The sequence below is a fragment of the Nestor notabilis genome, unplaced genomic scaffold (assembly GCF_000696875.1).
Source record: "Nestor notabilis isolate BGI_N333 unplaced genomic scaffold, ASM69687v1 scaffold3776, whole genome shotgun sequence".
Taxonomy (NCBI): domain Eukaryota; kingdom Metazoa; phylum Chordata; class Aves; order Psittaciformes; family Psittacidae; genus Nestor; species Nestor notabilis.
The window spans coordinates 32,806-57,561 of NW_009931335.1; the positions used below are offsets into that span (position 1 = coordinate 32,806).

At 40.6% G+C, this 24,756-nt stretch overlaps 1 protein-coding gene across 1 annotated transcript in view; it reads right to left on the bottom strand.

Moving 5' to 3' along the window:
- Nucleotides 1-24,756, bottom strand: part of DNAJB6 (DnaJ (Hsp40) homolog, subfamily B, member 6) — a 48,933-nt gene that overhangs the window by 12,748 nt on the left and 11,429 nt on the right. The window contains exons 5-7 of the mRNA XM_010015835.1: nt 20,924-21,049; nt 19,977-20,118; nt 17,760-17,830 (exon numbers count right to left, since the gene is read on the bottom strand). Of these exons, the coding sequence (XP_010014137.1) occupies nt 17,760-17,830; nt 19,977-20,118; nt 20,924-21,049 (339 nt within the window). The remainder of the gene's footprint in view (nt 1-17,759; nt 17,831-19,976; nt 20,119-20,923; nt 21,050-24,756) is intronic.

A 24,756-nucleotide genomic window follows, 5' to 3' on the forward strand; every position in this document is an offset into this window, starting at 1 on the left:
TTTCTGAAGCTCAGAGCAGGACACTGTATTTGCTGCTTCTAGAGAAGACTCAGCTGGAAGTCAGAGCTGCGACCCATGCCAACTGACAACACAACAAGAGAGCTAAAGAAAAAAGCTTTGCTTGATTTTTTCCCCCGCCTCCTATTACAAGGGCTTGGAATTTACCCTATACCTATGGAGGGCACTGGATTTTCTGATGAGTCAGCTACATCCGCTGCTGTTGGGGAGAGCTGAGCTATGACTGAAGGAGTTACTCAAAGACAACAACAACAAAAAAAATCCCCATTTAAATACATTCATCTGAAGTCAAAAGCACTATGATCTTTGGAGTCTGTTGATATGATTTTGTACTGATACACTTTTCTGCTATTACAGCAGCTCGGATATTAATATTTACCTTAGCAGAAGATACAGGAGTTGTTCTGAGACTCAAGTCCAATAGAGAATCACAGAATGGTTTGGGTTAGAAGGGACCTTAAAGCTCATCCAGTTCCAACCCTAGACACCTTCCACTAGACCAGGTTGCTCCAAGCCCCTGTGTCCAACCTGGCCTTGAACACTGCCAGGGATGGGGCAGCCACAGCTTCTCTGGGCAACCTGTGCCAGCGCCTCAGCACCCTCATAGTGAAGAATTTTTCCCTTATATCCAATCTACATCTCCCCTCTGTCAGTTTAAAGCCATTCCCTCTTGTCCTGTCACTACATGCTCTTGTAAAAAGCCCCTTTTCCAGGTTTCTTGTAGCCCCTTTAGGCACTAAAAGCTGCTCTAAGGTCTCCCCAGAGCCTTCTCTTCTCCAGGCTGAAGAAGCCCAGCTCTCTCGGCCTGTCTCCATAGTAGAGGTGCTCCAGCCCTCAGAACATCTTTGTGGCATCCTCTGGACTTGCTCCTACAGCTCCTCATCCTTCTTAGGTTGAAGACACCAGAACTGCACACAATACTCCAAGTGAGGTCTCACAAGAACAGAGGGGCAGGATCACCTCCTTCGACCTGCTGGTCACACTTCTTTTTGCTGGGCTCCATTTGCTGGGGAATCTCATACTTGGGAGGTGCTCACTGGATCTGAGAACTTATTCAATGTAAATAGCCTCTCTACAGGCCTGGATTACCTTGGGCTGAAAAAGTCCTGGAGATTAACTGGTTCTTTTGTTCCTTCTTTTAAAAAATGCTCCATATCTAATATATTACAGCACAGAGAAAACATCAGATCAAGTAACTCTACAAAGGCACACACACAGTGGTCTGTTCTGGGAGACCAAACTTGAAAGCCGTTTTCAGAAAGTTTCCAAATCATCACAGTTTCTTTTGATTTCTGTTGGGAGCGAGGGATGCTCGTTATAAGGTACCAAGCCCAGGGTACTTCCCAAAACCACATGTGCACACCCCCCCACACCTCTCCTGTAATTTAAGGCAACACACTCCACCAAGAAAATACTCCCTCACCATTACTGGAGGCTACGTTGAGCAAGTTCTTCTGATTAATTGTTCTCGAACCTGTTTCTAAATGCCAGGAAACACTAATACTGCGACGCTTCAGAGCAGGAGTTACAAAACCCACTTCCAGCCTGTGCTCTCTCAGGTTTGTCAGACTTGACAGGAACTGAAATTTGCATCAAGTCCTCTTTGGAAAATGCTGCTGTCTGAGTTCGACATTGACAGATCTCTCCTGCTATTTGACGGGATGCTTATGAGAAAAAACAGCCAATTTAAAATCTACTGATACAAAAAAATGCGAATAGTCTCAAAAGCCAAACGAGCCTGAAATCACTTCGAAACTATCCAGGGAATGCAGGAACAGCTGCCCCATCTGCACTATTGCTTCTGGGGGCAGAGCTTTTGCAAACCGCAAAGGGAGTTTATTTCAACACTGAAGTTTATCAGCTAAAGCACAGGATGAAGGGCGTTTTGAGTCATCTCACACAAATCAGTGGCTTTCACCAATCATTGGCAATCATTTTTCTACCAGAGCAGTTGCATATTCCTCAGTGCTAGAGAGCATGAGGAGATCCAGGGTTTGCTCTGGTGCAATGAACTGCTGCTTGTCCGAGACACCCCTCCTGCTAAAGGCTAGGAGATGTTTAGCCAAAGTGGTGCCCAGAGTGCTCAGCTGGTGGGAAACTAAAGACATCCTCAGCTCTCAATACAACCCCTGTGCAGAAACCTGCTGCCACATCCCACTTCATCCTCGCACCATCTTACACCCCGTGCTGGCTCCAACTGCATGCCTCTGCCATCACCAACGTCACCGTGCTCAGACATGCATTATGTCTCCCTGCACCAACTCAAAACCTCATGTTAAGCTTAGAACACGTGGATTTGGGTCAGGTTTTCCCAGACTAGAACTAGCGCTACTATTTCCTCAGCCATGGGAGCCAGGAATTTCCTGCAAGGAGGGGAAAAAAACTCCACAAGAGGCAGGAGACAGTAGGAGAGGTGGTGGAAAGTATCCTGGGAAATGAAAGGGGTCGGGGGGAGGAAAAAGGATGGGATCTGGGAAAAAGAAGAGACTGATGGAGCAACTCTCTCGCCATGCTATTTCTGTCCTGGGAGAGCCATGGCTGCAGCACATCCAGTATCTGGGAAAGGGCAGGGCTCAGGACTTCTTGCTCAGCGCACGCAGCAATCCTCTGCCCTTCTGGCTTTAAAGGCTGGCAGTGGACTTGCTCCTCTTATTTTTGCCCTCATATCCAGCTGCTCGGGTGCCAGCTCACACTGTTCCTACCAGCCTGGGCCCCTGCGGTGCAGGGCAGGGCAGGGCAGGGCAGGGCAAGCCCCACGCCAGGTCTGCTCACCCTCCCCGCCCTGCAGCGGCTCCTTTAGAAAGCTCAGCCTTTGGATTGTCCTTATTTTTAAGCCGTGTGGATTTCACCTACCACCCCAGTACACGCCCAAGCACCCCATTATATCCTGTGTTCAGCCCAGCTTGTACCAACACGAATCCTGCATTCCCAGCACATCAAGTTACTCAAGACAACAATGTTTTGCCACAAAGATAACCCAATCTGCAATAGATTAGGAGAATTAAATGAGTGTACAGCACACACTAACTACAGTAGTGCTGCAAATGGGTACTTTGAAAGGAAACACCATCATGCTGTTCCCCTGAGCAGCTAATGGGGATCTATGGTTAAGCCACTCCTGTTTGACCATGTTGGGTGGCACCACACTCTGCAGCGTGACATATAGGGAGAAGAGTTGCTGGTAGAGCCTGGATTTACCTCCTTACTGCCAAAACTCACTCACTGGAAGGTCTTCTAAACCCCAACAAATTTGGGCTACACTAAATTCGAGCTACACTAAATGTGAGGCCAGACAGAAGTACAGGCTGAGCACATTCAGGCTTTTGCAGCTATTTTGCTTCTGGCAAAGCATGCCAGGGCATCCATACAGATTCCAGGCTAGATGGGGCTTTGAGCAACCCGGTGTAGTGGAAGGGGACTGGACCTAGATGAGCTTTGTCCCTTCCAACCAAAACCATTCTATGATATGATTCTATGATTATGCCAACTGCTCTCATCTTAAAGGAAATGCAAGAAATGCAAATGGCAGGAGGTAACACAAATCCCGGGTTTCCAGCAAGCAGGGGATGACCCCATTTGCATGCTGCTGCTCCAAGTGAATTTTATTGATTTTAAAAGACTTTATCGCACAGGGGCCTTTTATTCGTTTTTGCATGGATTTTGAAAGGACGCAAAGAACAAGGAATGAGCCTCACAGCTTGACACATATAAATACAAATTAGCAAGATTTCAAGCTCAGAGTTTGAACAAACGGACCTGATTTTTAAACAGCAATTGAGATTACTAGAAGGATGAAAAAAAGGGGAAAGGAAACAAAACAATAAACACAAGTGATGCACAATACAATTGCTCACCACCCGCTGACCGATACCCAGCCTGACCCGAGCAGCGATCTGCGCCTTCTGGGTAACTCCCCCCAGTTTATATACTGGGCATGAGGTATGGAATACCCCTTTGGCCAGTTTGGGTCAGGTGTCCTGTCTCTGCTTCCTCCCGGCTTCTGGTGCCCCTCCTCACTGGCAGAGCATGAGAGACTGAAAAGTCCTTGATTGGAGTAAACATTACTTAGCAATAACTAAAAACATTGGTGTGTTATCAGCGTTGTTCTCAGGCTAAAGCCAAAACACAGCACTGCACCAGCTACTGGGATGGAGAAAAATAACTGTTACAGCTGAACCCAGGACACAACCTCAAGCAAAAAATCCCTCCAGGTTCCATCTCTACCACGAGGAAGCCCCACAGCTCGCATTTCACTGTGAACTGAAGTACAAACTGAAATACTGCTGAGAAGAAAAACCTCAGTCCTTCCAGTGCAACTTAATACTCACTTCTAGAGGAAAACAAATAAACAAAAATTCCACAGCCCAGCCAGGTCCATCACTGTGTACCCAGACACAAGGTGTCTTCCACTGGTGTTTCTCATTCCTAGTACCCAGTAGAGCCCTACGGACCTTCACACTCACATTCATGCTCAACTCCAGAACATCCCAGTGCCAGACAAATGGTCCCTACACAGCCCTGAAAGACAAAACTTTGCTTCTTCCCTTCAAGTGGTAACTCCCAGGAGTTACCACAACCAGGTCAAGCAAAATTGGCTCTTAATTAGACAACTCTTCACACAGCAAGCAAAGGAAAAGCGCTCTTCTTTATAACTCTTAAAAACAAATGAGTTGAAGTATTAATACACTGTCTTGTATTTCCACTACTGGCCCTAACTAAAAAGAACGTCTCCAGAAGAACTCTGAGCAAGCCCTAATTTGCAGATTATGCAGCTTGATACACATTTTTCCATTGATTATCAGGTTTAAAACAGTCTTCAAAAACCTTAATGTACAGCAAACCCAGATTACTATAAGGGAAAATACATAAAGTAAAAAGCCATGCAGTTATATTTAAAAAGAAAAGAATCTTATGAGTGACTTCAGAAAAATGTGATGACTTCCCCGATTGTTTTGTCAACACTTCCATAGTAATTTGGCAAAAGCACAAAATCACCCAGTTTATATTTTCATCAAATGGCTATAAGAAGTGTTGAAATCTCACAGACACAAGGCAGTAAGAGCAAGCTCCATGTTTTACATGGCATTGTCCACGCTGAGTTTGTAAGCTCTCGTCTTCTCAGGTTAATAACTCGAAAACATATTCTCCCTTCCACCCTGACACTTAAATATGCCTTAAGTATGACACTTAGGGTTTCACATATTAATTACCAAAAAAGAGATACTTGCCCTCTCCAATTATACCCCACAACATGTAACTCATTCCTCATCCATCCCTGCATTACTAGGACTAGGGCAAGCAAATCCCAGCTCCCAGTGCTGGCACACATCCCTGATACACAAAGTTCCAAAGACAATCGTGTTTAAGTTGACATACAAAAACCAACATCTTTTAAGTGACCTTGATAACAACACGTGCTCGTAGTCTCTTCTGACAGCTCAGTAGGTTTCAGTGTTTCGTGAACCTCTGCCACAAAACCCAGTCCTATATCCGACATCCTCCTGACAAGAAGAACACCAAGCTGTTAGTTGGCATTCTGCTTCATAACACTGACATGCTAATGACAAACCCGAATTTAAAAAAATTAGTAATCATGGTTCAAGTTGATGTTCAATACTAATTTTGACTCAATACTGTATTTAATTAGGAACCCATAACACCACCCTTATAGGAGCCGTAACTCCCAAACTGCACCACTGTTGCTGTTTGGCATCTCCAATCCATCAGGGAACTCTCAAAGTTTCTAACCAATCTTTCTTTCCCACCCCCAGTCAAGCTCTTCGGCCTGTGCCTTAAAACCCACAACAGTTTAGGAGTATAAGTAATTTTTCAAATCCAAGACCTATCAATATCTAAATGTTTATACATGCAAATGTGTAACACATGCACATATACACATGTATTCATACACAAAAAGAAACTGCTCAGTGCATACTGCTGATACTGAAGTTCTGACCAAAATAACCAACAAATGGAGAGCACAGAAATGAATTTTCTCAATTAAAAAAACAAACACCACACTAGAAACATGACTACCATTCAACAACAACAGTACTTACAATTATCTTTTGTGCCTGGGAACAGTATTATCAGTCAGTGCATATGCTCCTCCTGCAGAGATCCAGCGGGAACAGGGAATGCTTTACCAAGAGAGCTTCATGAGTTTTGGGAACAGGAGAGTTTGAACAGCAACATTAGTACTTGCTCGGTGGACCCAGTACGGCCACACATCTCCTGGAAATGCCACTCCAGCACTGCCCATGCCTGGAACAATGGCTATTCCCATACTACACTGATGCAGCAGCACCATCCCACCTTCTCCTTTTTAATACACCTCTGAGCTCCATGGATCGAAGCACCAAGCACAGTAACAACTGTTTCCAACCACAATCTCCAGGGCCAAAGCATAAATGTGGGGCGGACAGACCAATATTTAAGGGCTGCCACAAAGGCGAGAAATTCAAGAGGAACACACTCAAGGGAGCGAAGAGCACCTGAAGCCCACTGGCTCTCAGTGGAGAGGTGGACGTGCCTGTGGGATGCATCCACCAAAACTGCGCAACAGGACAATACCTGAAGCCTCCGTAACAAGGTTTTGCTCGAAATCACCCAGCATATGGACATACCCACAAGTCCTGTAATGGAAGTGCAAGCTTTTCCAGATATGTAAGTGACTGTCAGTGGGATTATTATACTGTGCTATAAACATCTGCAAAACTTCAAGACCAAATAATCAGAACTGCAAGGGTTTGAACTGTTTAACTCCGATTTTGTACTACTAGCAGCCCAAAGTGCAGGATGCAGCAAAGCCATTCCTCCTCCCTCTGGAACACCAGCGAACTCAAAACCTTCTCAGAAACACTTGCCAGAAGTTTTACTAAGTTTGAAGATGTCAGTTTTCATTTACACTACAGCACTGCTCCTCGGCCTTGTAAGAGCATTACTGCTCCCTCGGCGAGGTTGAAAATGTCCTGCAGTCAGCACTGAGATATCAAAGGGAACCTACAACAGATGCTCAACAGATAAGACTGAGATTCACCTGCATTTATTATCATGCAAGTCAACAAAGGGCATCATAAAAAGTCCCAGACTTTGCACTTCTGTTTCATCACTTTCCAATTAAAATTGTGACCCTGCCTGAACTCCCAGCCTTGGACATAGCCTGAAGTTGATAAAGAAAACATTGCTTACTCGAGAATGAGCAGTGAACCGGATTCACTGTCACTGTGCACAAGGCAGTCATTTCACCTTCCAGGAGGTGCAATCTGTTCGCAAAAGCCTTCAAAACATTGAATTTCTATTGAGAAGATAAACCAGTAAGTAAAACCACGCTGCTGTAACACTAATACACTGGACGCTGATGACAGTTCAGCTAGGATCTCTAGTGTCCACCTCTATCACAATTTCAATTGAAAATTTGGAGGGCCTGAACTGTCACAAGAATAGGAAACTGGGGAGGCTTTGACCTCTTTAAGCAATACGTCACCTAACCTACATTAAAGCTGCACTTCAAGTCGCTACCTTGGCTCTATGCCGCCCGCAGGTCCCTACTCAGCACCAGAGAAACCAATAATTTGGGAAACTTTGCCACCACACCCAGAAAACACACCAGCGAGAATCCGGAGCACGGCACCAACAAAGGGCTGGCTTTTTTTTTCAGGAGAAGGCAGAATCTCCCCCTCAGTGAGCTCTCATTAAAGAAAGGCTTTCCACTATTGGAAACTATTCTGTCCAGGGCAACAAGCACCTCCCCTACAACAAAGCGTGCAGCACAGGCAGGCACTTGGCTTCATGATTTATTCTATGAAAAGGGTTACCAGGGGTGTAGTCATCATCTTCCATAAACATTTCAGAAGCAAAGCGCACACGTGATCTCAGAGCAAGTGCTAGAGGAGAGGGAAGAGTGGAAACCATGTAAGAGTAATCAGTCTTATGTTCTTGATTTTGTTCATCAAGAAGAGCACGAGGTTTAAACACCTGTGTCTTCTCAGAAAAACGTCTTATTTCCCCGAGTTCAGCTTCTTCTTTTAAGGAGTGATTACAAGAAGCATCTTCTCGAGCATTCACTGCATTAGAGAGCACTTAAAATTCTCCTTCTGTTCCATAACACATTTCAAGACAGAGTTTTATGTGGTAATAAATAGATTAATGGCTAAAAAGACACTATGGGAAGGATTCAGGACAAATCATTCAACTTTCTTTTAACCTTTTACACAGGACTATCGTCCAATTCTTTTGGGCTAATTAAGATGGATCAAAAGTAAGTCAATTAGCAGTGTTTCAGAAATAATCTGAAAACTACTTAGATAGCCCCACTTGCAACAGATATAGAAAGTTATATACCATATAGCAGTAACCGGCATTGATGTTAACACCTCAAAAACATGAATATGCTTAGTAAAGTACACATAGGTTTCTCTTAATGATGGCAAAAATTATCAACTACTTTGTCATCTTCTACTTGATTCTCCAGAAGAATCACTGCATTTTGCCTAAAAACACCTGTGAATGTCTCTTCCAGTGATGTAACAGGGGACTTCAGTTGTACAGGGAACAGAACTGCAGTTCTGGAAATAGGTTCCATGCGAGATGCAACCCAAAAAATTTGAAGCTCCTTAGAAAATATGGATAAAGGATGTAATCCTTTTGCACAGACAAGTTACAGCTCTAAAACACTTAAAACCAGCTAGTTTTGAAGTGGTTTACTGCAAGTACAGTCAAAATACAGGGTGTACACTGGCTATACACTTTGCCAACTACAGGAGGATTTCTGTCAGAGGTGTCTTCTAAGCCAGAAAAGGGCAGAGCACTACGGCAGATACGTTTGTTTTCTTCTCCATCAACAAGTTTCCTTGCCACTACAGCTGGCTGAGCCTGCCCTGGTGAAGCTGTACTCCTGGAGTCTGCTGTGCGGCAAAGCCTCACGGTTTTTATTATTTGTACAAGAAGGAGACTGCACAAAAGCTATTTTAAGAGCTGACTATTTAGATCTCTAAATATGGTTAATTTGACCACAGAAGAACTCAGACTTACTTTTAGAGTTCCTACTCCCTCCAAATGGGACAACTTCCCCAGAAAATTACGAAGGACCTTAGAGATAGCAGGACTTTGCCATACAGAAGTTTACATTTTGGTTTTGTTCCAGACTATGTTTGCTACATGACCCAAATGCTGCCGAGTTATAATTCCAGGAATTTGCCTTTCCTCAAGCATCTCTTAGAAATAAACTTGATTAACAAATGCAGCTCTGGGTATATACAAAGCCCAAATAAGCATCCAGAGAGCGCCTTTTCACATACATAAGCACTGTACGAGATGCTTCTCTGGCTGTTCCTGTAGACGAACTTTTCTGACATGTTGCAGTCAGAGACATTCAGCACGCTACCAAAGAGAATGCAATTAAGAAAAAGCCAACATTTTCAGAGATCCGCAGAATTATTTGGGTTGGAAATGACCTCAAAGCTCACTAGTTCCAAACCCACAGGGACACCTTCCACTAGACCTGGCTGCTCAAAATCCATCCAACCTGGCCTCGAACACTGCCAGGGATGGGGCAGTCACATCAGAGTCACTCAAAATTCAAAGCTCAAGTATTGCTATCCACGTAAGATCTAACACACACACTAGAAATAAAAACTTCACATTGTTAGAATGTTGCCCACATTTAAGAAAATGAATCGTTAGAACAAAGATTCATTTGGCAGAAGGAATGAACATTACATTCATTAGCAAAAGACCTCCTAATCTTTATCTCAGGATCTGAAATTAGGTACTTTGAAGCTTTGCAGCGTGGTGTTGGTGAGAAGACAGGAGATGTACACAAAGGCTCAAATTCCAAATCAAGTTTCCTGGGACAGTCACCACAGCCCTCGCCCTGGCTCCTCCTCCCTCCTTGTCACTAAACACCCAATTTGTCCACTACAACAAAGCAATTACTTACCTTAACAGATCCAGAATGTCTTCTCCCATATGAAGTCCACTCTCCTACACATCCCAAACTGGATGCTTTAGGGCAATAGTCATCAGGTAATAATACTTGTGCCCTAGATGTATGTGTTGTCTCCTCTCTTCCCAGCTATGCTGCTTCCTCAACACATCCTGACAGTCAAGGCAGCCCCTGCACACAGTCCCAACCAGCCCTCAAATTCCTTCATCAGGAAAGCAGTCCCCCTTCTCTTACTGTGATGTTGTGATTATGTCATGTGCATTAATGTTAACACATCACGAGATGGAGGGACGAAGCAACGATGCAGACTACAACGAAAGGCCTGAAGGAGTACTGTGCCCAACGTTGCACCTCAATCCATGCCCCAGGCTCCCAAATTCCTGCTCAGTAAAGCCCAAACACTCACCTCTCACTAAAATGTGTTTTTGAGAAAGCTAGTCTTTTAAGACACAGAAAGCCAGAGCCACTACTTCTCTTGGCAGGTTCTTCCAACAGTTAATCATCTATGTGTTAAAAACATATGTTTATCCTCTCATTTGAATCTGTCTAGCCTTATACAAATGTTTATACCTTTCTTCCAAACAAGGTGGGTGACCTTTAGTAAGCACAGTTTTATCTTACTGGTGTACACATTTTTCTAGAATCAAACTGGAATTTGGCACACCATCCTCAGGCTGCAGCAGCACTTCCCTTGCCTGCGCCAACGGGGAAACGCCTGCACAGTGACACAGAGCTGGGCGGGCAGGGAACAGGCAGGGTGAAGAGGAGACACAGCCGAGTGCCCACCACTTCTGCATTCACTGCCATAACTTGGGATCACCTTCTCCCGACAAGAAAGGCAAAGGCCAAATGAGGAAAAGAAGTTCTTGAAATTTATGACAACAGCACAAAATGGGCTGCATTGGTTTCCTGCGTCTCCTTCCTGGTTGCATGCCCTGCAAGTTATGCTGAGAAGCAGCATGGTGCCTATCAAGGATGTTAAGATTTGCCTTTCTTCGTGGGGCTAAAACATCCAATCCCAGAAAAGACAGAAGTAGCACTAGAGGTATTTAATGAAAGAACATTGTGGTGGTTGTCCTAACTCAATGCGAACCTTCTGAAGAAAAAAAATCTTCCACCTCACTGCACACATTCAGGAGCTCAGTCAGAGACTGAAGGCAGGAGGTTCGTGACCATTACTCATGCTTGTAGATGCACCCAAAACAGCTGTAGATTAATTTCTAGCTCTCCTCTCCCGAACGTCACAGTTTATACAGAAGAGGTGAATAACGCCCTTTTGCTACTGAAGTGCAGGACACTTGGTGATAAGGATCTGACCCTATTTCCTGTAAAGCACCCAGTATTAAGAAATGTATACATGGGATTATCAGTCTAATTCTGGGAGGTGTCTGAATGACTACTTCAAAGGGCATGTCCAAATGAATCAAAGTACCCAAGTGTCTTTTGATGAGAGGAAGGATTATTATGGGAAGCCTGACTAAAGTCCTCTGACGACTAAAGGCTTAGACTTCTGGCTCTGGCCAAGAGAGACTGGAGGAAAGGCTGAGCCTTGGCCATGTGAGTTTTCTCCATTTTGCTCCAGAAATACTTTCATCCGGAAGTCCAAAGCAATTCTAAAACATTCATAGTCTAGCTCCCTTTAGAAGAGTGATGGAGACAGATGCTACAGAATATGCCCTCTCACAAAAGCATGACACAGTACTCTGCTGCTGAGTTAAGACAAATATTGCAACAGGATGACAAAGTCAAAGGCAGCCTCCAACTACTTTTTCCCACATAAACTCCTGGGAAAATCAAGCTTGTGACTGCAACCAAGATAGAAGAATCCTATTCCAGCTTCAAGCAGCTCTGTTACAGACACAGCCAAAAGAAGTCTCTCTTCTGGCCATAAAGAATGTGTGTTCCACAATGCGAATTCTACAACCAGTCACACAGGCTGCATTCCGCTCCCACACTTAGTAACTCACTCGAATTTATAAATAAAAAAGAAAGTAGAAGATGTGGTATTTGATTTTTAACGGTCAATAAAAGGAGGAATTGAAGCCTTCTTGATGTACTATGTAATTTATTTCATTACATAGAAGTCTTTACAAACTAGGTGTTAATATTTAATCTCTCTCAGAATTAACACTCAGGTGTATGACTCAACTTAATTCTGACCACTGGTAAACTAGGTACTACAAGGTTGTTTTGGTTGGGGGAGGGATGTGTGTGCGCTCTATTTTTATGAAGTTCATTTGAAGTTGGCTGCATTGAAAGGAATGGCTGAAAGAGCTCTCATCTGTGATTCATTTTAAAGGTTAAATTACAGGGCAAAGCAAAGTTTTAAGAGTTAATCACCGTAAGCCTCTAAAAAATCCAATTTTCTTGATCATCTATTTTAAGTCAAGCTCAAAACTGATCTATTTTTAGTGATTTTAAAATGAACCCACTATGCTGCATTATTTAAAATGCCAGAGAAGTAAAGAGACAATTCTACTTAGCAACATCCTTTTATAAAACTTTTACTTCTCTCCTGAATTTCATACACCTTAATCCCCATCATTACATTATAAAGCCAACATCTTCTCAGGCAGAAGTCTTCAGCTTCCTTTATTTGGGAGATAATTAGCACTCAGGCCAGCAGCACAATCTACCTCACACCAGGACTTCCCAGCTTTCAGATTTGGATACTATCACATCCAAACTAGTGCGCGTATTTTAGACATGGCAAGCATGATAGGGGACATGGTACTCATGTAGGTTTTCAATTAACTTTCCACCAGCTGTTGTAAGAGAGATAACACCTAACCCTGCGCCAAGTCTGCCAGAACATAGCTTTCAGAGAGGTTCCAATGAGTTGGAAACAGCAGTCAGCTTGCAGAGGTTCAGGGTTATGGCTCAGATGGTCACAGCATTTTAATTATCATATTTCTTTAAAATCTGACAGCAACATCTTAAAAACGAGGCTTACTGGTTTGTGAAGCAGAGTATAAACCAACCGTCTTCTGCTCTAACTTTTCAGCAGTGCACTTCACTCAACAACCAATTCCAGTCAAGGGATTTTTTTCCAAAACCAAAGCAGATCACGCAGTAAACCCACTAAAATTATAAATTCAAAAGGCATAGTTTGTAACATTAACAAAGTAAACATACTTCATTCCAGCAGTATTGCAACGTAAGGAAAATTTCGACATTTTGGCTGGAATATAAAAAGGCTTTACTTAAGACAACCACTTGAAGACAAGCAATAGCTACAAGAAAACCCAAACTGTCTATGTTGAGTACTGTGGTCACAATTCAGTCCCAAGGTAAAGAAGAGCCAAGAGAGCAGAGAGTGCAAACAGGCTCCCTTCTCCTATGGCAAAATAAGTAAAGTTTCAAAGTTCAGGTTACTGGTGACTGGCAGATCAAACAAATGCCTGCACTGCAACACCATGAATTTAAAACAAGCAAACAAAAAAAAGCCTAAATTCCAAGACATCCAAAATCACAACTCAAGACACAGGTTTACCAAAATTACTACAAAATGCTTCCAAAAAAACGATTACCAAATATTCTGATACTAAGTTAAAGCATCACACTAACACCAAGCACTTTTCAAAACTTCTTGGACCATAAGCATCACACAGCTATAGAGTTCATTTTGCAATGCAACCACCTTTAGAAATAAGCACTACCCTGTTACCACCACAGATTAAACAAAGACAAACTATCAAGCTCATTTCTCAAACAGAACAGAAGTAGAATCAGGAACAGAACTCACATTTCCAAAAATAAAATCTCACTTTCTTTATCACTGGACCATCTCAGAGATGTGTTCTTCTGAAACACAGAAGTACAGCTAAATACAGAAGACAAACCTCCACTTACACCTAATGCCAAGACACTGAGGGGAAGCAAACAGCATAGCTGAACAGAAACACTGACAGATAGAAAACCCTTCAGCTTAGAGATGGTGATTTCTTACAGAATCTCGTTTTCAGCATTCTAAGATTCAGTCCATCAACTAATCACAAGGTGATACAGTATACATCTTACAAACACTATGTATGCTTAGTCTGCAGAACAGTTTTGCTGTTGTTGCTTGTACCACCAATGCCTGCAATTCTCAACAGAAAGGGCGTTGTAAGAACAGAGAACTATGATAGCTGCAGCAGTTTTAAAACGCGAAGCATTCTAAAGCAAAAATCCCAAACTCTCAATTCAAGCCAAGTGAAAGGGGTAGGCACCATGCAATTGAAAGAGGAACTTGTGTTACAGTGTACTGCATTGAAATTACTGCCATGCACCAGAGACCAAAAAGAGGTTGCATCAAGAAAAAGCATTGCAAAGTCATTGTATTCTACCAATGAACTTTGAAGCAGAGCATGAAAGAGTAAGTGACTTAGTAGGTTCAAGAACTCCATCTTAGTTTTTTCCAAACCACTGGAGGAAGCTTAATTTAAATGGGATGATGTCCCTAAACATTCAGAATTAATCCGTCCTCTATGAAGAAATGCTACTTTGAACCAAACAGCATCTGGTTTGGAAAGCTACCTCATCCCTCTGTTTGATGCCTAGCATTTGCTTCAATTGCAAACCTTTTCTGTTATTAAGTTTTTTGTGCTATTTGGGCCAAAATTTAAGCTTAAGGAAATTTGCTGCCTTTGATGATCCATCATTCCTAGCAAGTAGGTTTTGTACATCCATGCAAATTACGTATTAGTAAGGAATGACATAAATTCTTCACAGCAAACTAGTACGTGGGTTTTCAAGAGAAAAACTCATTTCAGCAGCATAAATAAGAAATTGAGTATATATGTAATAGGAAGAATTTAAATTGGATCTCCAGTAAACACAGAATGAGGATTTATTGTGTCTTGAAAATAAAGTTGGATGCAGAATTATTTAAAATAAACCAAAACACTCTGTTCTGCACATTGAAACAGGTGGAGCCCTATTAGGCTTAGATCAAGTTTAAGATGACTTACATCCGGAACTGCTAGTCCACTTGGACCAATACCATGTATTCAACCTAGTCCACCACCAGCCTGTTCGAACGCTGGTATACAGGTATCTGCTTACTACTGTAGAAATCCACACTGATGAATTCTACCTTCTGCTGACTCATTTCTTCTTGTCTGTTTTTGTTTTGCCAGGTTTGTTTTGCCAGTTTCACCCTGAAGCGAACTGTTCGTACGTAAGACCCTGAGAAGGACTGCACTTTTCCGGGTAAGAATATGTAAGGCAAGCATGTGGGTATAGATTTGCCACTAGCAGCTATGCTATCATAATCATGTTCTTGAGGTAGGTGATTTAAATGTTAAAGGAAGATTGCCTGGAATTAAAATAGAAGGTGAAGTTTAGCAACTCAATGCAAAACCTACGGGTATCCACAGGAACGAATTCAAACTCAGCTCCAGATTGTCCTAATTTTATTTGACTTGGTTAACCAATTTTGAAGCACTTTTTACAGTTAACATAACTTAAAGGAGCACACTGTGTCCTATAAATATAAATTAACATTTTTAATAACTCAAGACATCACAACAAAGCCAGATTTTGAAATAAATTTTCTGTTTAGTTATCTGGATTAAGAAGGAACATACATGGATAAGAAAAAACAGCATTAACAAGAAAACACTGTTTAGTTCTAAACTGAGTTTGTGCTTCTACACCAAAAACACAACACTGAAGTAACAAGAATTCTGCAAAGAACTTGAGAAGGTACGTAACTTCTGTAGTCCCAAAACCAAACTACGTATTTATTTCTTCTTCTACCTGTTATTTTGTTGGGTTCTACAAAATGAGCATTAACGGTAGAGGGACAAATGTACAAATACTTATTTTGCTGCTAATGGGAATTCTGCTGTAGCAGCCTGTTAGATGGTTGGTTTGGGGTAACTTGAACTGGGTGTCCTGCATGATAAACAAAACCAAATCTTTTCAATGTATTTAATAATCAACGCGTTTGTTAGTACAAAGCAGATGGTGTTCAGCAAGAAGGCATTAAGTGATCATTTGAAAACACCATGCTTTTTTTTCTTTTTTTTTTTTTTTTTTAAATACTAAGCCACCCTAAATAATTTGGTGAAGGCCAGATGTTCAAAGCTGGTGCACAGATAAAAACTGCACAGCCATGATTTATGCATGAAATTACTCTGAGCCTGGCAGGTGTTAACATACACCAATAGTTATTTGCATGCTTTCTTTATGACATACAGAAGTTAAGTTATCTTTCACTAAACTTTGAAAATCTGGTCTTAGCTACAAATTAACACTTTGCTTCACTCCATTAAGTTAACAAAAGGCATTAATCCATCTTGTAATTTTTGGCTGATGACTTAAAATAAGAGTGAGATTTTAGCACTAATAATTTCATAAAAATCTACAAAATAAATGTGTCTGTCCTCAAAATCATAGAATCATAGAATGGTTTGGGTTGGAAAGGCCCTTAAGATCATCTAGTCCCAACCCCCCTGCCATGAGCAGGGACATCACACACTAAACCATGTCGCCCAAGGCTCTGTCCAACCTGGCCTTGAACACTGCCAGGGTTGGAGCATTCACAACGTCCTTGGGCAACCCATTCCAGTGCCTCACCCCCCTCACTGTAAAGAACTTCTTCCTTATATCTAATCTAAACTTCCCCTGTTTAAGTTTAAACCCATTACCCCTTGTCCTACCACTACAGTCCCTAATGAAGAGTCCCTCCCCAAAATCCTTATAGGCCCCAAACAAATCTTAATTATTATTTTCCTGTATATTTATGTTCACTACAGATTATTTTTCAAAGCAATCTTAGAATTTAAAACTTAGAGAACTTTATTTTTAAACTGTTACGTTAGGCTTAGCTTAAAAAAAAAAAAAAAATTATGTACCAGGGCAAAAGATGGAGTTAAGAGTCAGCATCTGAACGCTTCTTTAAAATAGCTGCTTCAAATACAAGTTTAGAAAAGAAATTAAACAACATGTTTTCAGTCATACTGAAGAAAACATCTGCAAAGAAAAAAGACCCTCATCCTTGAAGACTGAAGAAAAGGTTGTAGGAGAAAAGACAAAAAATACAACTAAGAAAAAGCACTCTTTTCCCAAGTTGCCCAAATCACACACAGACACAAGAAGGTTACAAATGCCATTCATGAAAGAATGCACCACAAACATCAGCATTTATTCATGTCGGTTTTTTTTTTTAGCAAATGACAAAAGACTCGGCTCACTGGCTTCACTTTTGTTTACCTTTTGCTTACATTACACATTGAAACATTTGTCAAAACTTACTAAGTTGTCTGCATTCATGCACAACTAGAAAACATCCTTAATTTATTTAAACCAGAAATGCATTACCAGAAATGTATTAACATTGTTCACTATTAAACATTAATTAAAAAAAAAAAGTTGAAATTATTAAAAAGGTTATCCTGGAAATGTTAACTTCACAGCAGACTTAAAACTACTAATTGGCTCACATTTCAAATTGGAAAAAGCAAGATTCATGCTAGTGTTAGTGTACATCTTGCCCTAGCACTACTAAGTTCACCTTGATCATATATAATAAAAAGAAAAGTGCACACAGAAATTTACAACAATTTTAAGGACAAAAGAATGGTCCAATTGATGTGGTCCCAACAATTAACTCAAAAGTCTATGACAAATACGAGCTTCGGTGAGCTATTTATACTACTTAAGTACGGATATACAGAAAGTCGAGTTCGTTTGAAATCTTCAAAAAAATGTTCCTGTCAATCCTCAAATGGTGGCTGTTATAGCTTAAAATTCTGTTAAATGCGTGCGTTGAATTACTTGTTATCCAAGCGTGGCAGCTGCTCCTTACCATTTACTGTTAGCGACCTTAACTGGCCATCTTCTTCAACTTCTACTCTCTCTTGTCCATTCTCAACAATTCTGTAGGACAAAAACCACAGCCATTTTAAAGCCCTGTAAGCAGTTTGAAAATATATGCCAGACCTAGGTTTTTAGATAACGAACTATAAGGGAGCACTGCCTGCTTAGTGCAACTGTTGTTGGCAAGCTTTTCTATTTAACAGTACAGAAGATGTAACTGGTAGCCATCTGCATTCCCCTACTGATACTCTCATTTATAGGTGGAAAATCGCCTTCTGGAAGTTCGAATCCTCCAGTCTGTAGAGCTCACAGTTACAGCTGTCACCTCATACACTGTCAACGTTGTACTGACATTACACTATTAATTAAGGCTAAATGTCTTTTGACAGATCAGCTGTACAATCTTGACGTAGAACTTAGTACCTAGCCATTTGTTAAACACTTAATAATCTAGATCCAATCACAGTTTTGCATGATGCAACACATGCAAGACAGTCTTTAAGCCTCTTTAAATTTAACAGAGCAATTAATTTGCAGGCCTACTGTATACCAACTTTATGACGAGCATGCACATTGCAAAATTTAAATATCCCTGACTATTGTTAGAGCTCCATGGGTTTGAGCTTTGCTTGGTTTAGACATGGAAAGATAAAGAATGGTTAAACTATTCTTAGAATATTTAATTTATGCCTAAATTTTAACTATCTGGGAATTCTCCCCCTCACGATCCAAATGAGGAAACCACATGGATGAATACACATTTTTCTGGTGATGAGACTTACTGAAGAGAATACACCCATATTGAAAAAAGAGAGAATGGCTTCCTGCCTGAAACAAAATACTACTCAGAAGATTTTCATTGGGTATGCTGGGATACGTCTCTTCTTTACACTTAGCTACCTTATGGGCAGACCTTCTACAAAAAAACAGGACCTCTTGGAGATATTAAATGTATCTTCCTAGATGTGGCTAACCATATTTCTTGCTTCTCCCCCCCACTTTCTAAATATGGTAACAAAAGATATGACATGACATACTTGATTTAGCCATCTTTGTAATACTAAAACAGACATGGTGCCTTATCTTCTTTTGCATCAACACTTTCTTTGCTCTCTCTCACTTGGTACAATTACCTCAGTTTTCAGATTTTTCTGAAATACACTCACAGGAAAGTATCATGACCACACCAGCACATGGTGACAAAGGCTGCACTTAGGTGGCCAAAACAAGATCTCTCCAGTACAACAGGACAGAGAACAATCTTGCACTCTGAAGTATGGGACAAAAGTTACCCAGCAAAAAAATTGGTTCTCCATTGCTTTTCTGTAACTTTTTATTAATTACTGAAATTACATTTAACTACTTGTTCAGTACTCCTATAATTTATTGATCAATAGTGTTCCATGTAGGTTACTCTATAGTCAACTAATATTTGGGTTTCCCAACTGCAATGATTTCCTCATCACAAGCATGAAACACAAGAAGATACACTGTGTACAGCAGCTGAAAAGTCACTTTCCAACAAGTAAGAAAAGTTTTCTCTAAAGCAGGTTTCAGCTGCAGATAAAAGAAAATTACTTTTTACGCAAAAAATTCATCCAAACACTGCCTAGGAAAGCAACCTAGAGCAGATTGTAGGGAAAAATTTCATAATGTCTGCAAAATTAATTGTCCTCTCAATCCCCAGTTAAAAGCTCCACCATCAACAGAAACCACCTGCACTTTTCCCTTCCAGCAGCTCAAGCAGACTTGGTAGACAGTAGTCAAGGACCATAATAAAAGATGCACCCCTACACCAGAGGCTCTGAAGGCCAGGAAGACTTCCATTGCCAAGCCCCTTTCAAGCAACAAACAAGTTGCAAGCTTTGTTTTTCACAAGGGCAGTTCTGACAGCATGTTTTACACATCTGAACCCTCCTCAACTACGAAGAGTTTAGACAAAGAACACTGTCTTTCCCATTTTCACATGCTACAGCTTTAAGTAACTCAGCAATGACAAAAAAAGAACCAGTAGAACTTCTCAAAAATTTTTAAGCATTCAGAGAAATCCAAGTAATGCGATGACCACAACAGTCGAAGTAAAAATACATACACATGTATATATCACTATATTTATGTGTATATACATATAGTATACTTACACGCATGTATTTATAGTTATGCGTGTCTCTACATATAGTTTCATATAGATATTTTTATCACTTACCTCTTTGTAGTAATTCTTCTGCCATTAACTGTTTTAGTGGAGGTTGATATCGATTTGAAGTTACCCAACCCACTGCCACCAAATGACGTAGAGGAGAACGAAGTAAGGCCTCCATGTCCCAGTGAACCAAACGAAGTAAAACCTATTAGGAAAGAAGGTACATGACTAAGAACAATATTTCGCATGACCATGGGATCCAAATCAACACAGCATCAGTGATTAGATGGCATTAAACACCAGTGTGAGAGTAAAAACACAGCTCCAGACGTATGGACCCGTATTTCCAATTCCAAACACACAGCATTGTCCAAAAACCATTCGTCATCTCCTCCCCTGAAGAAAAGGCATTCAAGTCTGCTTGCTGAACTCAACCACTGCATCATTCTATCCACTAAGATAAAGCTAGTAACTTTAATTAATCTGATTTTTGGCGTTAATATAAATGTTGGGATTCCCTGAGTTAGCGGACAGAACAAGTTTTCCACCACCAGTATCCCAACTAATATCCAGAGTCTTAATACTTGAAAGGATGCAGAGTAACAACAACTCACAGCAATCTCTGAGATACAGACATCTGCATTCAGATTGAATACCCCTGAACTAACAGTAAGTAATACCATGGGGTTTAGCCACACATTTTTACAGTGTATTTTTAGGACCTTAAGGAAGAGCCATCATACACCCAACACCTAAAACTAAACAGAACAAAACCATTTCTAAAGCTATATAGAAATTGTAGCACCAAAATTAAGAATACAAAGTTCTACCTTTTAGAGGTCTGTTCACTTTTCATGAATTTTCAGGTAGACCAAACATTTTAACTATACCTTTGCTCACATATAGACTTCACAGAGAACAGATAAAGTGCAGCCTTAATTTCCTGAATGAAGGCAACTTTTTAAAAAGTGTTCATCAGCTTATTATATGAAGATCCTTGTGATGTTTACCTGTGTCAAATGAAGAAAAGCCACTTCCAAAAGCAGGGAATCCACCAAAGGCAGAGAAAAATGATCCACCACCTCTGCTTCCTCTTGGACCCCGCCTGACACCGAAGAAGTCCTCAAAAGGATCTTCTGCAAAACAAAGGACAACATTAAGAGGTCAGTATTACTGAGTGATTCTGTATTTAATCATTAGGAATTTGCAGTTAAAAAATAAATTTGTTTTATATAAGATTCGTGCTTTGAAATACTTGATGCAACTGAAGAGTTAACCAAAAAGGCAATTTCTATGCTCCTTCTGGACTAAATTCTGTCTCTCTTTTGGACCTAAAAATAATTATAAAAAGTAGTTGATTTCTTTCAGCTGCTCAGAATTAAAAAACCCCAGTAAACCTAATGTAAACACTTTCACATTTTTCAGTATAATAGAAGCCGCAAGAGCTACAAACACATTATTGTTTCCACCGCATGTTCATATAGCGTAACACACTTGGAGGTATGATCAAAATTAAATCAGCATTCATTTGAGGCTAACTATGTCCAGTCAGTTAGCATTTGACAGATTTAGCACTGCTCAGACGCACAACCATGATCCCTACACACCAAGCCACCATAAGGCAAATCATTCAGCAGCTCTACACACCCTGCTGCCAGACTAAGTTTTTTCCAATGTGTAAAGAGTAGCACTACAGATTAAACTCCTAGAATTTGAATTTAATGAATCTTAAAATATTGCACATAGGTACCTGAACTTTCTAGCTTTATTCCATTTGAGATTTATTGTGGATCACCACAATGAGATCTTGAAAAGGCAACTTCCAGATAGGTTATATCATTTAATGAAATACAAAAACAGCAGCCAGGGATTGATGACTTATAATCTTAGTGTTTATTTATAATCAAAGTGTTTATTTTAGCACTTGCCACATTAGGTACTTCAAACACTTATTCTGATGCACATTTAGGCAGCAGAGTAGGGAGGTTTACACAGAGTGTCTCAAAGCAGCATTCAGTCCCCACCAAGCAGGGGAAAGAGAGGATAAATAAAGGGAGTCATGGATAAAATGACATTTCAAATTCAAGTACAACTGTTATGTCATGCAGAACAGCTGTTGTTTCATCCCCATCAGAAAGACAATAGTCTATTTCAAAAACAAAACAATACAAGGGGAGGTGGGGGTGGAAGGAGAACACCAGGCACCTACCCAAGTAATCCTTATTTACTTTATCACATTCTCCTAAAAAATAGTTACTACTAGAAGTATCTGAAAACTGGTTTTTACTAGTGTGCTGAAAACAGAGGACGACATATAAAATTGCAATCATATAACAGATACTCAAGAAACATAATATTTCCATTAAAATCAGAAAAGTTTAAGAACTTCTGCTACTCCATCAATCACAACTCTCCTAGAGCGAGTCTTGTACAGTACCAACAATTTTACCAAGTTTTACAAGTAGGGACTCAGTATCAAAAGGTAAGTCCGAAACACTGCTCAGAATGAGCTTACACTAAGAAAAACGTAGAAACTGGTGATAGCAGCAAATAGAAGTAGGAAAGCAAGGAAAGACTCTTGTAACTGTTCAGAACTACAAATTGACAAAGCAAAGGTCAGAAATGCAGTATTTATTCCACATCTGGTACCCTCAACAAAATCCAAGCCAATTTATGATAAACCACATTAATGCAACAGTGACTATACTAAAGCAATCAATACGGTAACAAAAAAGTATCAGTTACCATGGGGTTTACATACAATTACTTAACAGAAGTGAAATGTCACAATGTATTTATACTGAACAAAGGCAGCCACCAAGATTCAGACATACATTCCCATCAGCAAAGACAAAATGCCAAGAACAACAGAAATAGTCCTATCCTTCCTCTGGCTTCCACAGTTATTTAATAAAACATGGCAGGACCAAACATTTATCCTACATACACTAGACCAACAAGTGATAACATTTTGTTCTAGCTCAGGTGGAGTTTTTTTGTATTATGCCTTTCTTTTTTCCATCCAGAACAAGTTTTTTTCAGTACAAAGATGGCCTGTTATTACCTTTAAAACAACAGAAAGTAAACCAGCGCTTGGGCAAGGAAATATGGGAGCCTACCACCAAAATTATTATTTCCAAAACAAGCACTATGCCCAGTAAAGTAAAAATAAAACAAAAAACAAAAACAAGATGGGTTTTTTTGTCAGTCTAGCATATCAGCTAGCGAGTAAAGCCACTGCAGTTAATTGTTTTGTATCCAATTTATTCTTACTAGAGTGACTCATATGTTAGTTATGAAGGTCATTCACTCACGTGCAGAAACGATCTATATTATATTACTCCCACTGTTAAGCTTTCTATTTATAGCCCAATTTTTCTTGTTACCTGGAGTTCAAATAAAAACAAAACAACCCACCATGTAAGCTTTGAGGTTTTAATCCCCCACAGTACAGCAGCTTATTCTACAAGTGAATCTCTCCTCCTCAGCACAACAGTAGCAAACCACAAAGGTTTTTAAGGGAGGATCAAAGGACCTCCCAGAGATCCCTGCTATCAACCCAGCTTCTAAACGGATTATTGCCTACTCCTAGCCACACACACACAAAAAAAAAAAAAAAAAAAATAGATCTCAGAGAGAGTTGGATGTGCCTCATTAGCCTTTGGCAACCCTACACACTAAAGAAAGAGGTTAGCACTTGGTATTAGCAAATGTTCTAGCCTCAGGTGATTTCTGTTAACAGCCCTGCTAGTGCTCTTCTAGTAATTCTCCAGCAAAGAAGACACTTGAACCACTCTTCTGCAGAATGTTCAGCAAGATGGATTATCCACAGACAGGAAAATGGGTAGGACTTTCCTGAGGGAATATTTCTTACTATCTTGACAGCCATCCAGGTGCAGCGTGCAGGGATAAAAATAATGCCAAAAATAGAGGAGAGAAGACAACAGAAGACTTCCGCGTTATCACTTGTTGTACCCATCACCAAATACACATTAATATAGCAACTTCACAACTACTCAGACCCTGTTTATGCTTTTAGTCCTTAAATCAGGAGGATTAATAATACCACTCAGCAAAACAACATTTCAGTCTGATAGGTCTATTTTTGTGATTTTGCAGAACCTCCCCATGCACGACAATCTTTCCACATAGAACCATTTGGCTAAAGCCACCTAACACAATGAGTATCACAGTATCAGGGTGTTGTGGGTTTTTTAACAACTCCTCTTATGATAGTCATTTTAGTGCTTAATTTTCTCATTGTCAGAAGGATATCAGACAACTGTAAAAACACAAAACCAAGGAAACCCCACCATCTAAGCAGTGAAAAAAACCAAAACCCAGACAAACAAAAAAACCCCACCAACCCCACAAACAAAACACAGCTCACACATGAAGGCCTTTCTAAAAAGGGAAAATACTATATAAATACTATACAGCTTAAAAGCTTCAGAAAACTGAAATGCTACACTAGTGCCACATTAATTCCCTATCCAAAAGAAAACTGACTGTTAGCTTTCTGTTGCATCCATGAGCTAATTTGAGTCACTACTGGCAAGACTGGTGTATCTGAAAGAAAATGGGCTGCAAACCACCATACGATAGGCATGGAATGGAGGCAAAACCCAAATTATCTACATTTGAAGCAGTCCACAGTTCAGTCAAACTTCATTAAATTCATTGGACCAATTTAAGGCATTAGATTCACAATAAAAGTGCCTCATCTCCTTCAGCAGTTACTTCTACCATAACACTTGCACCCTGGCAGCTGCTTGGGGAACCAGATCAGGAACAGATAGGCTGAAAACAGCATCTCGAGATGAACAGAAGTTCAGCCACATCG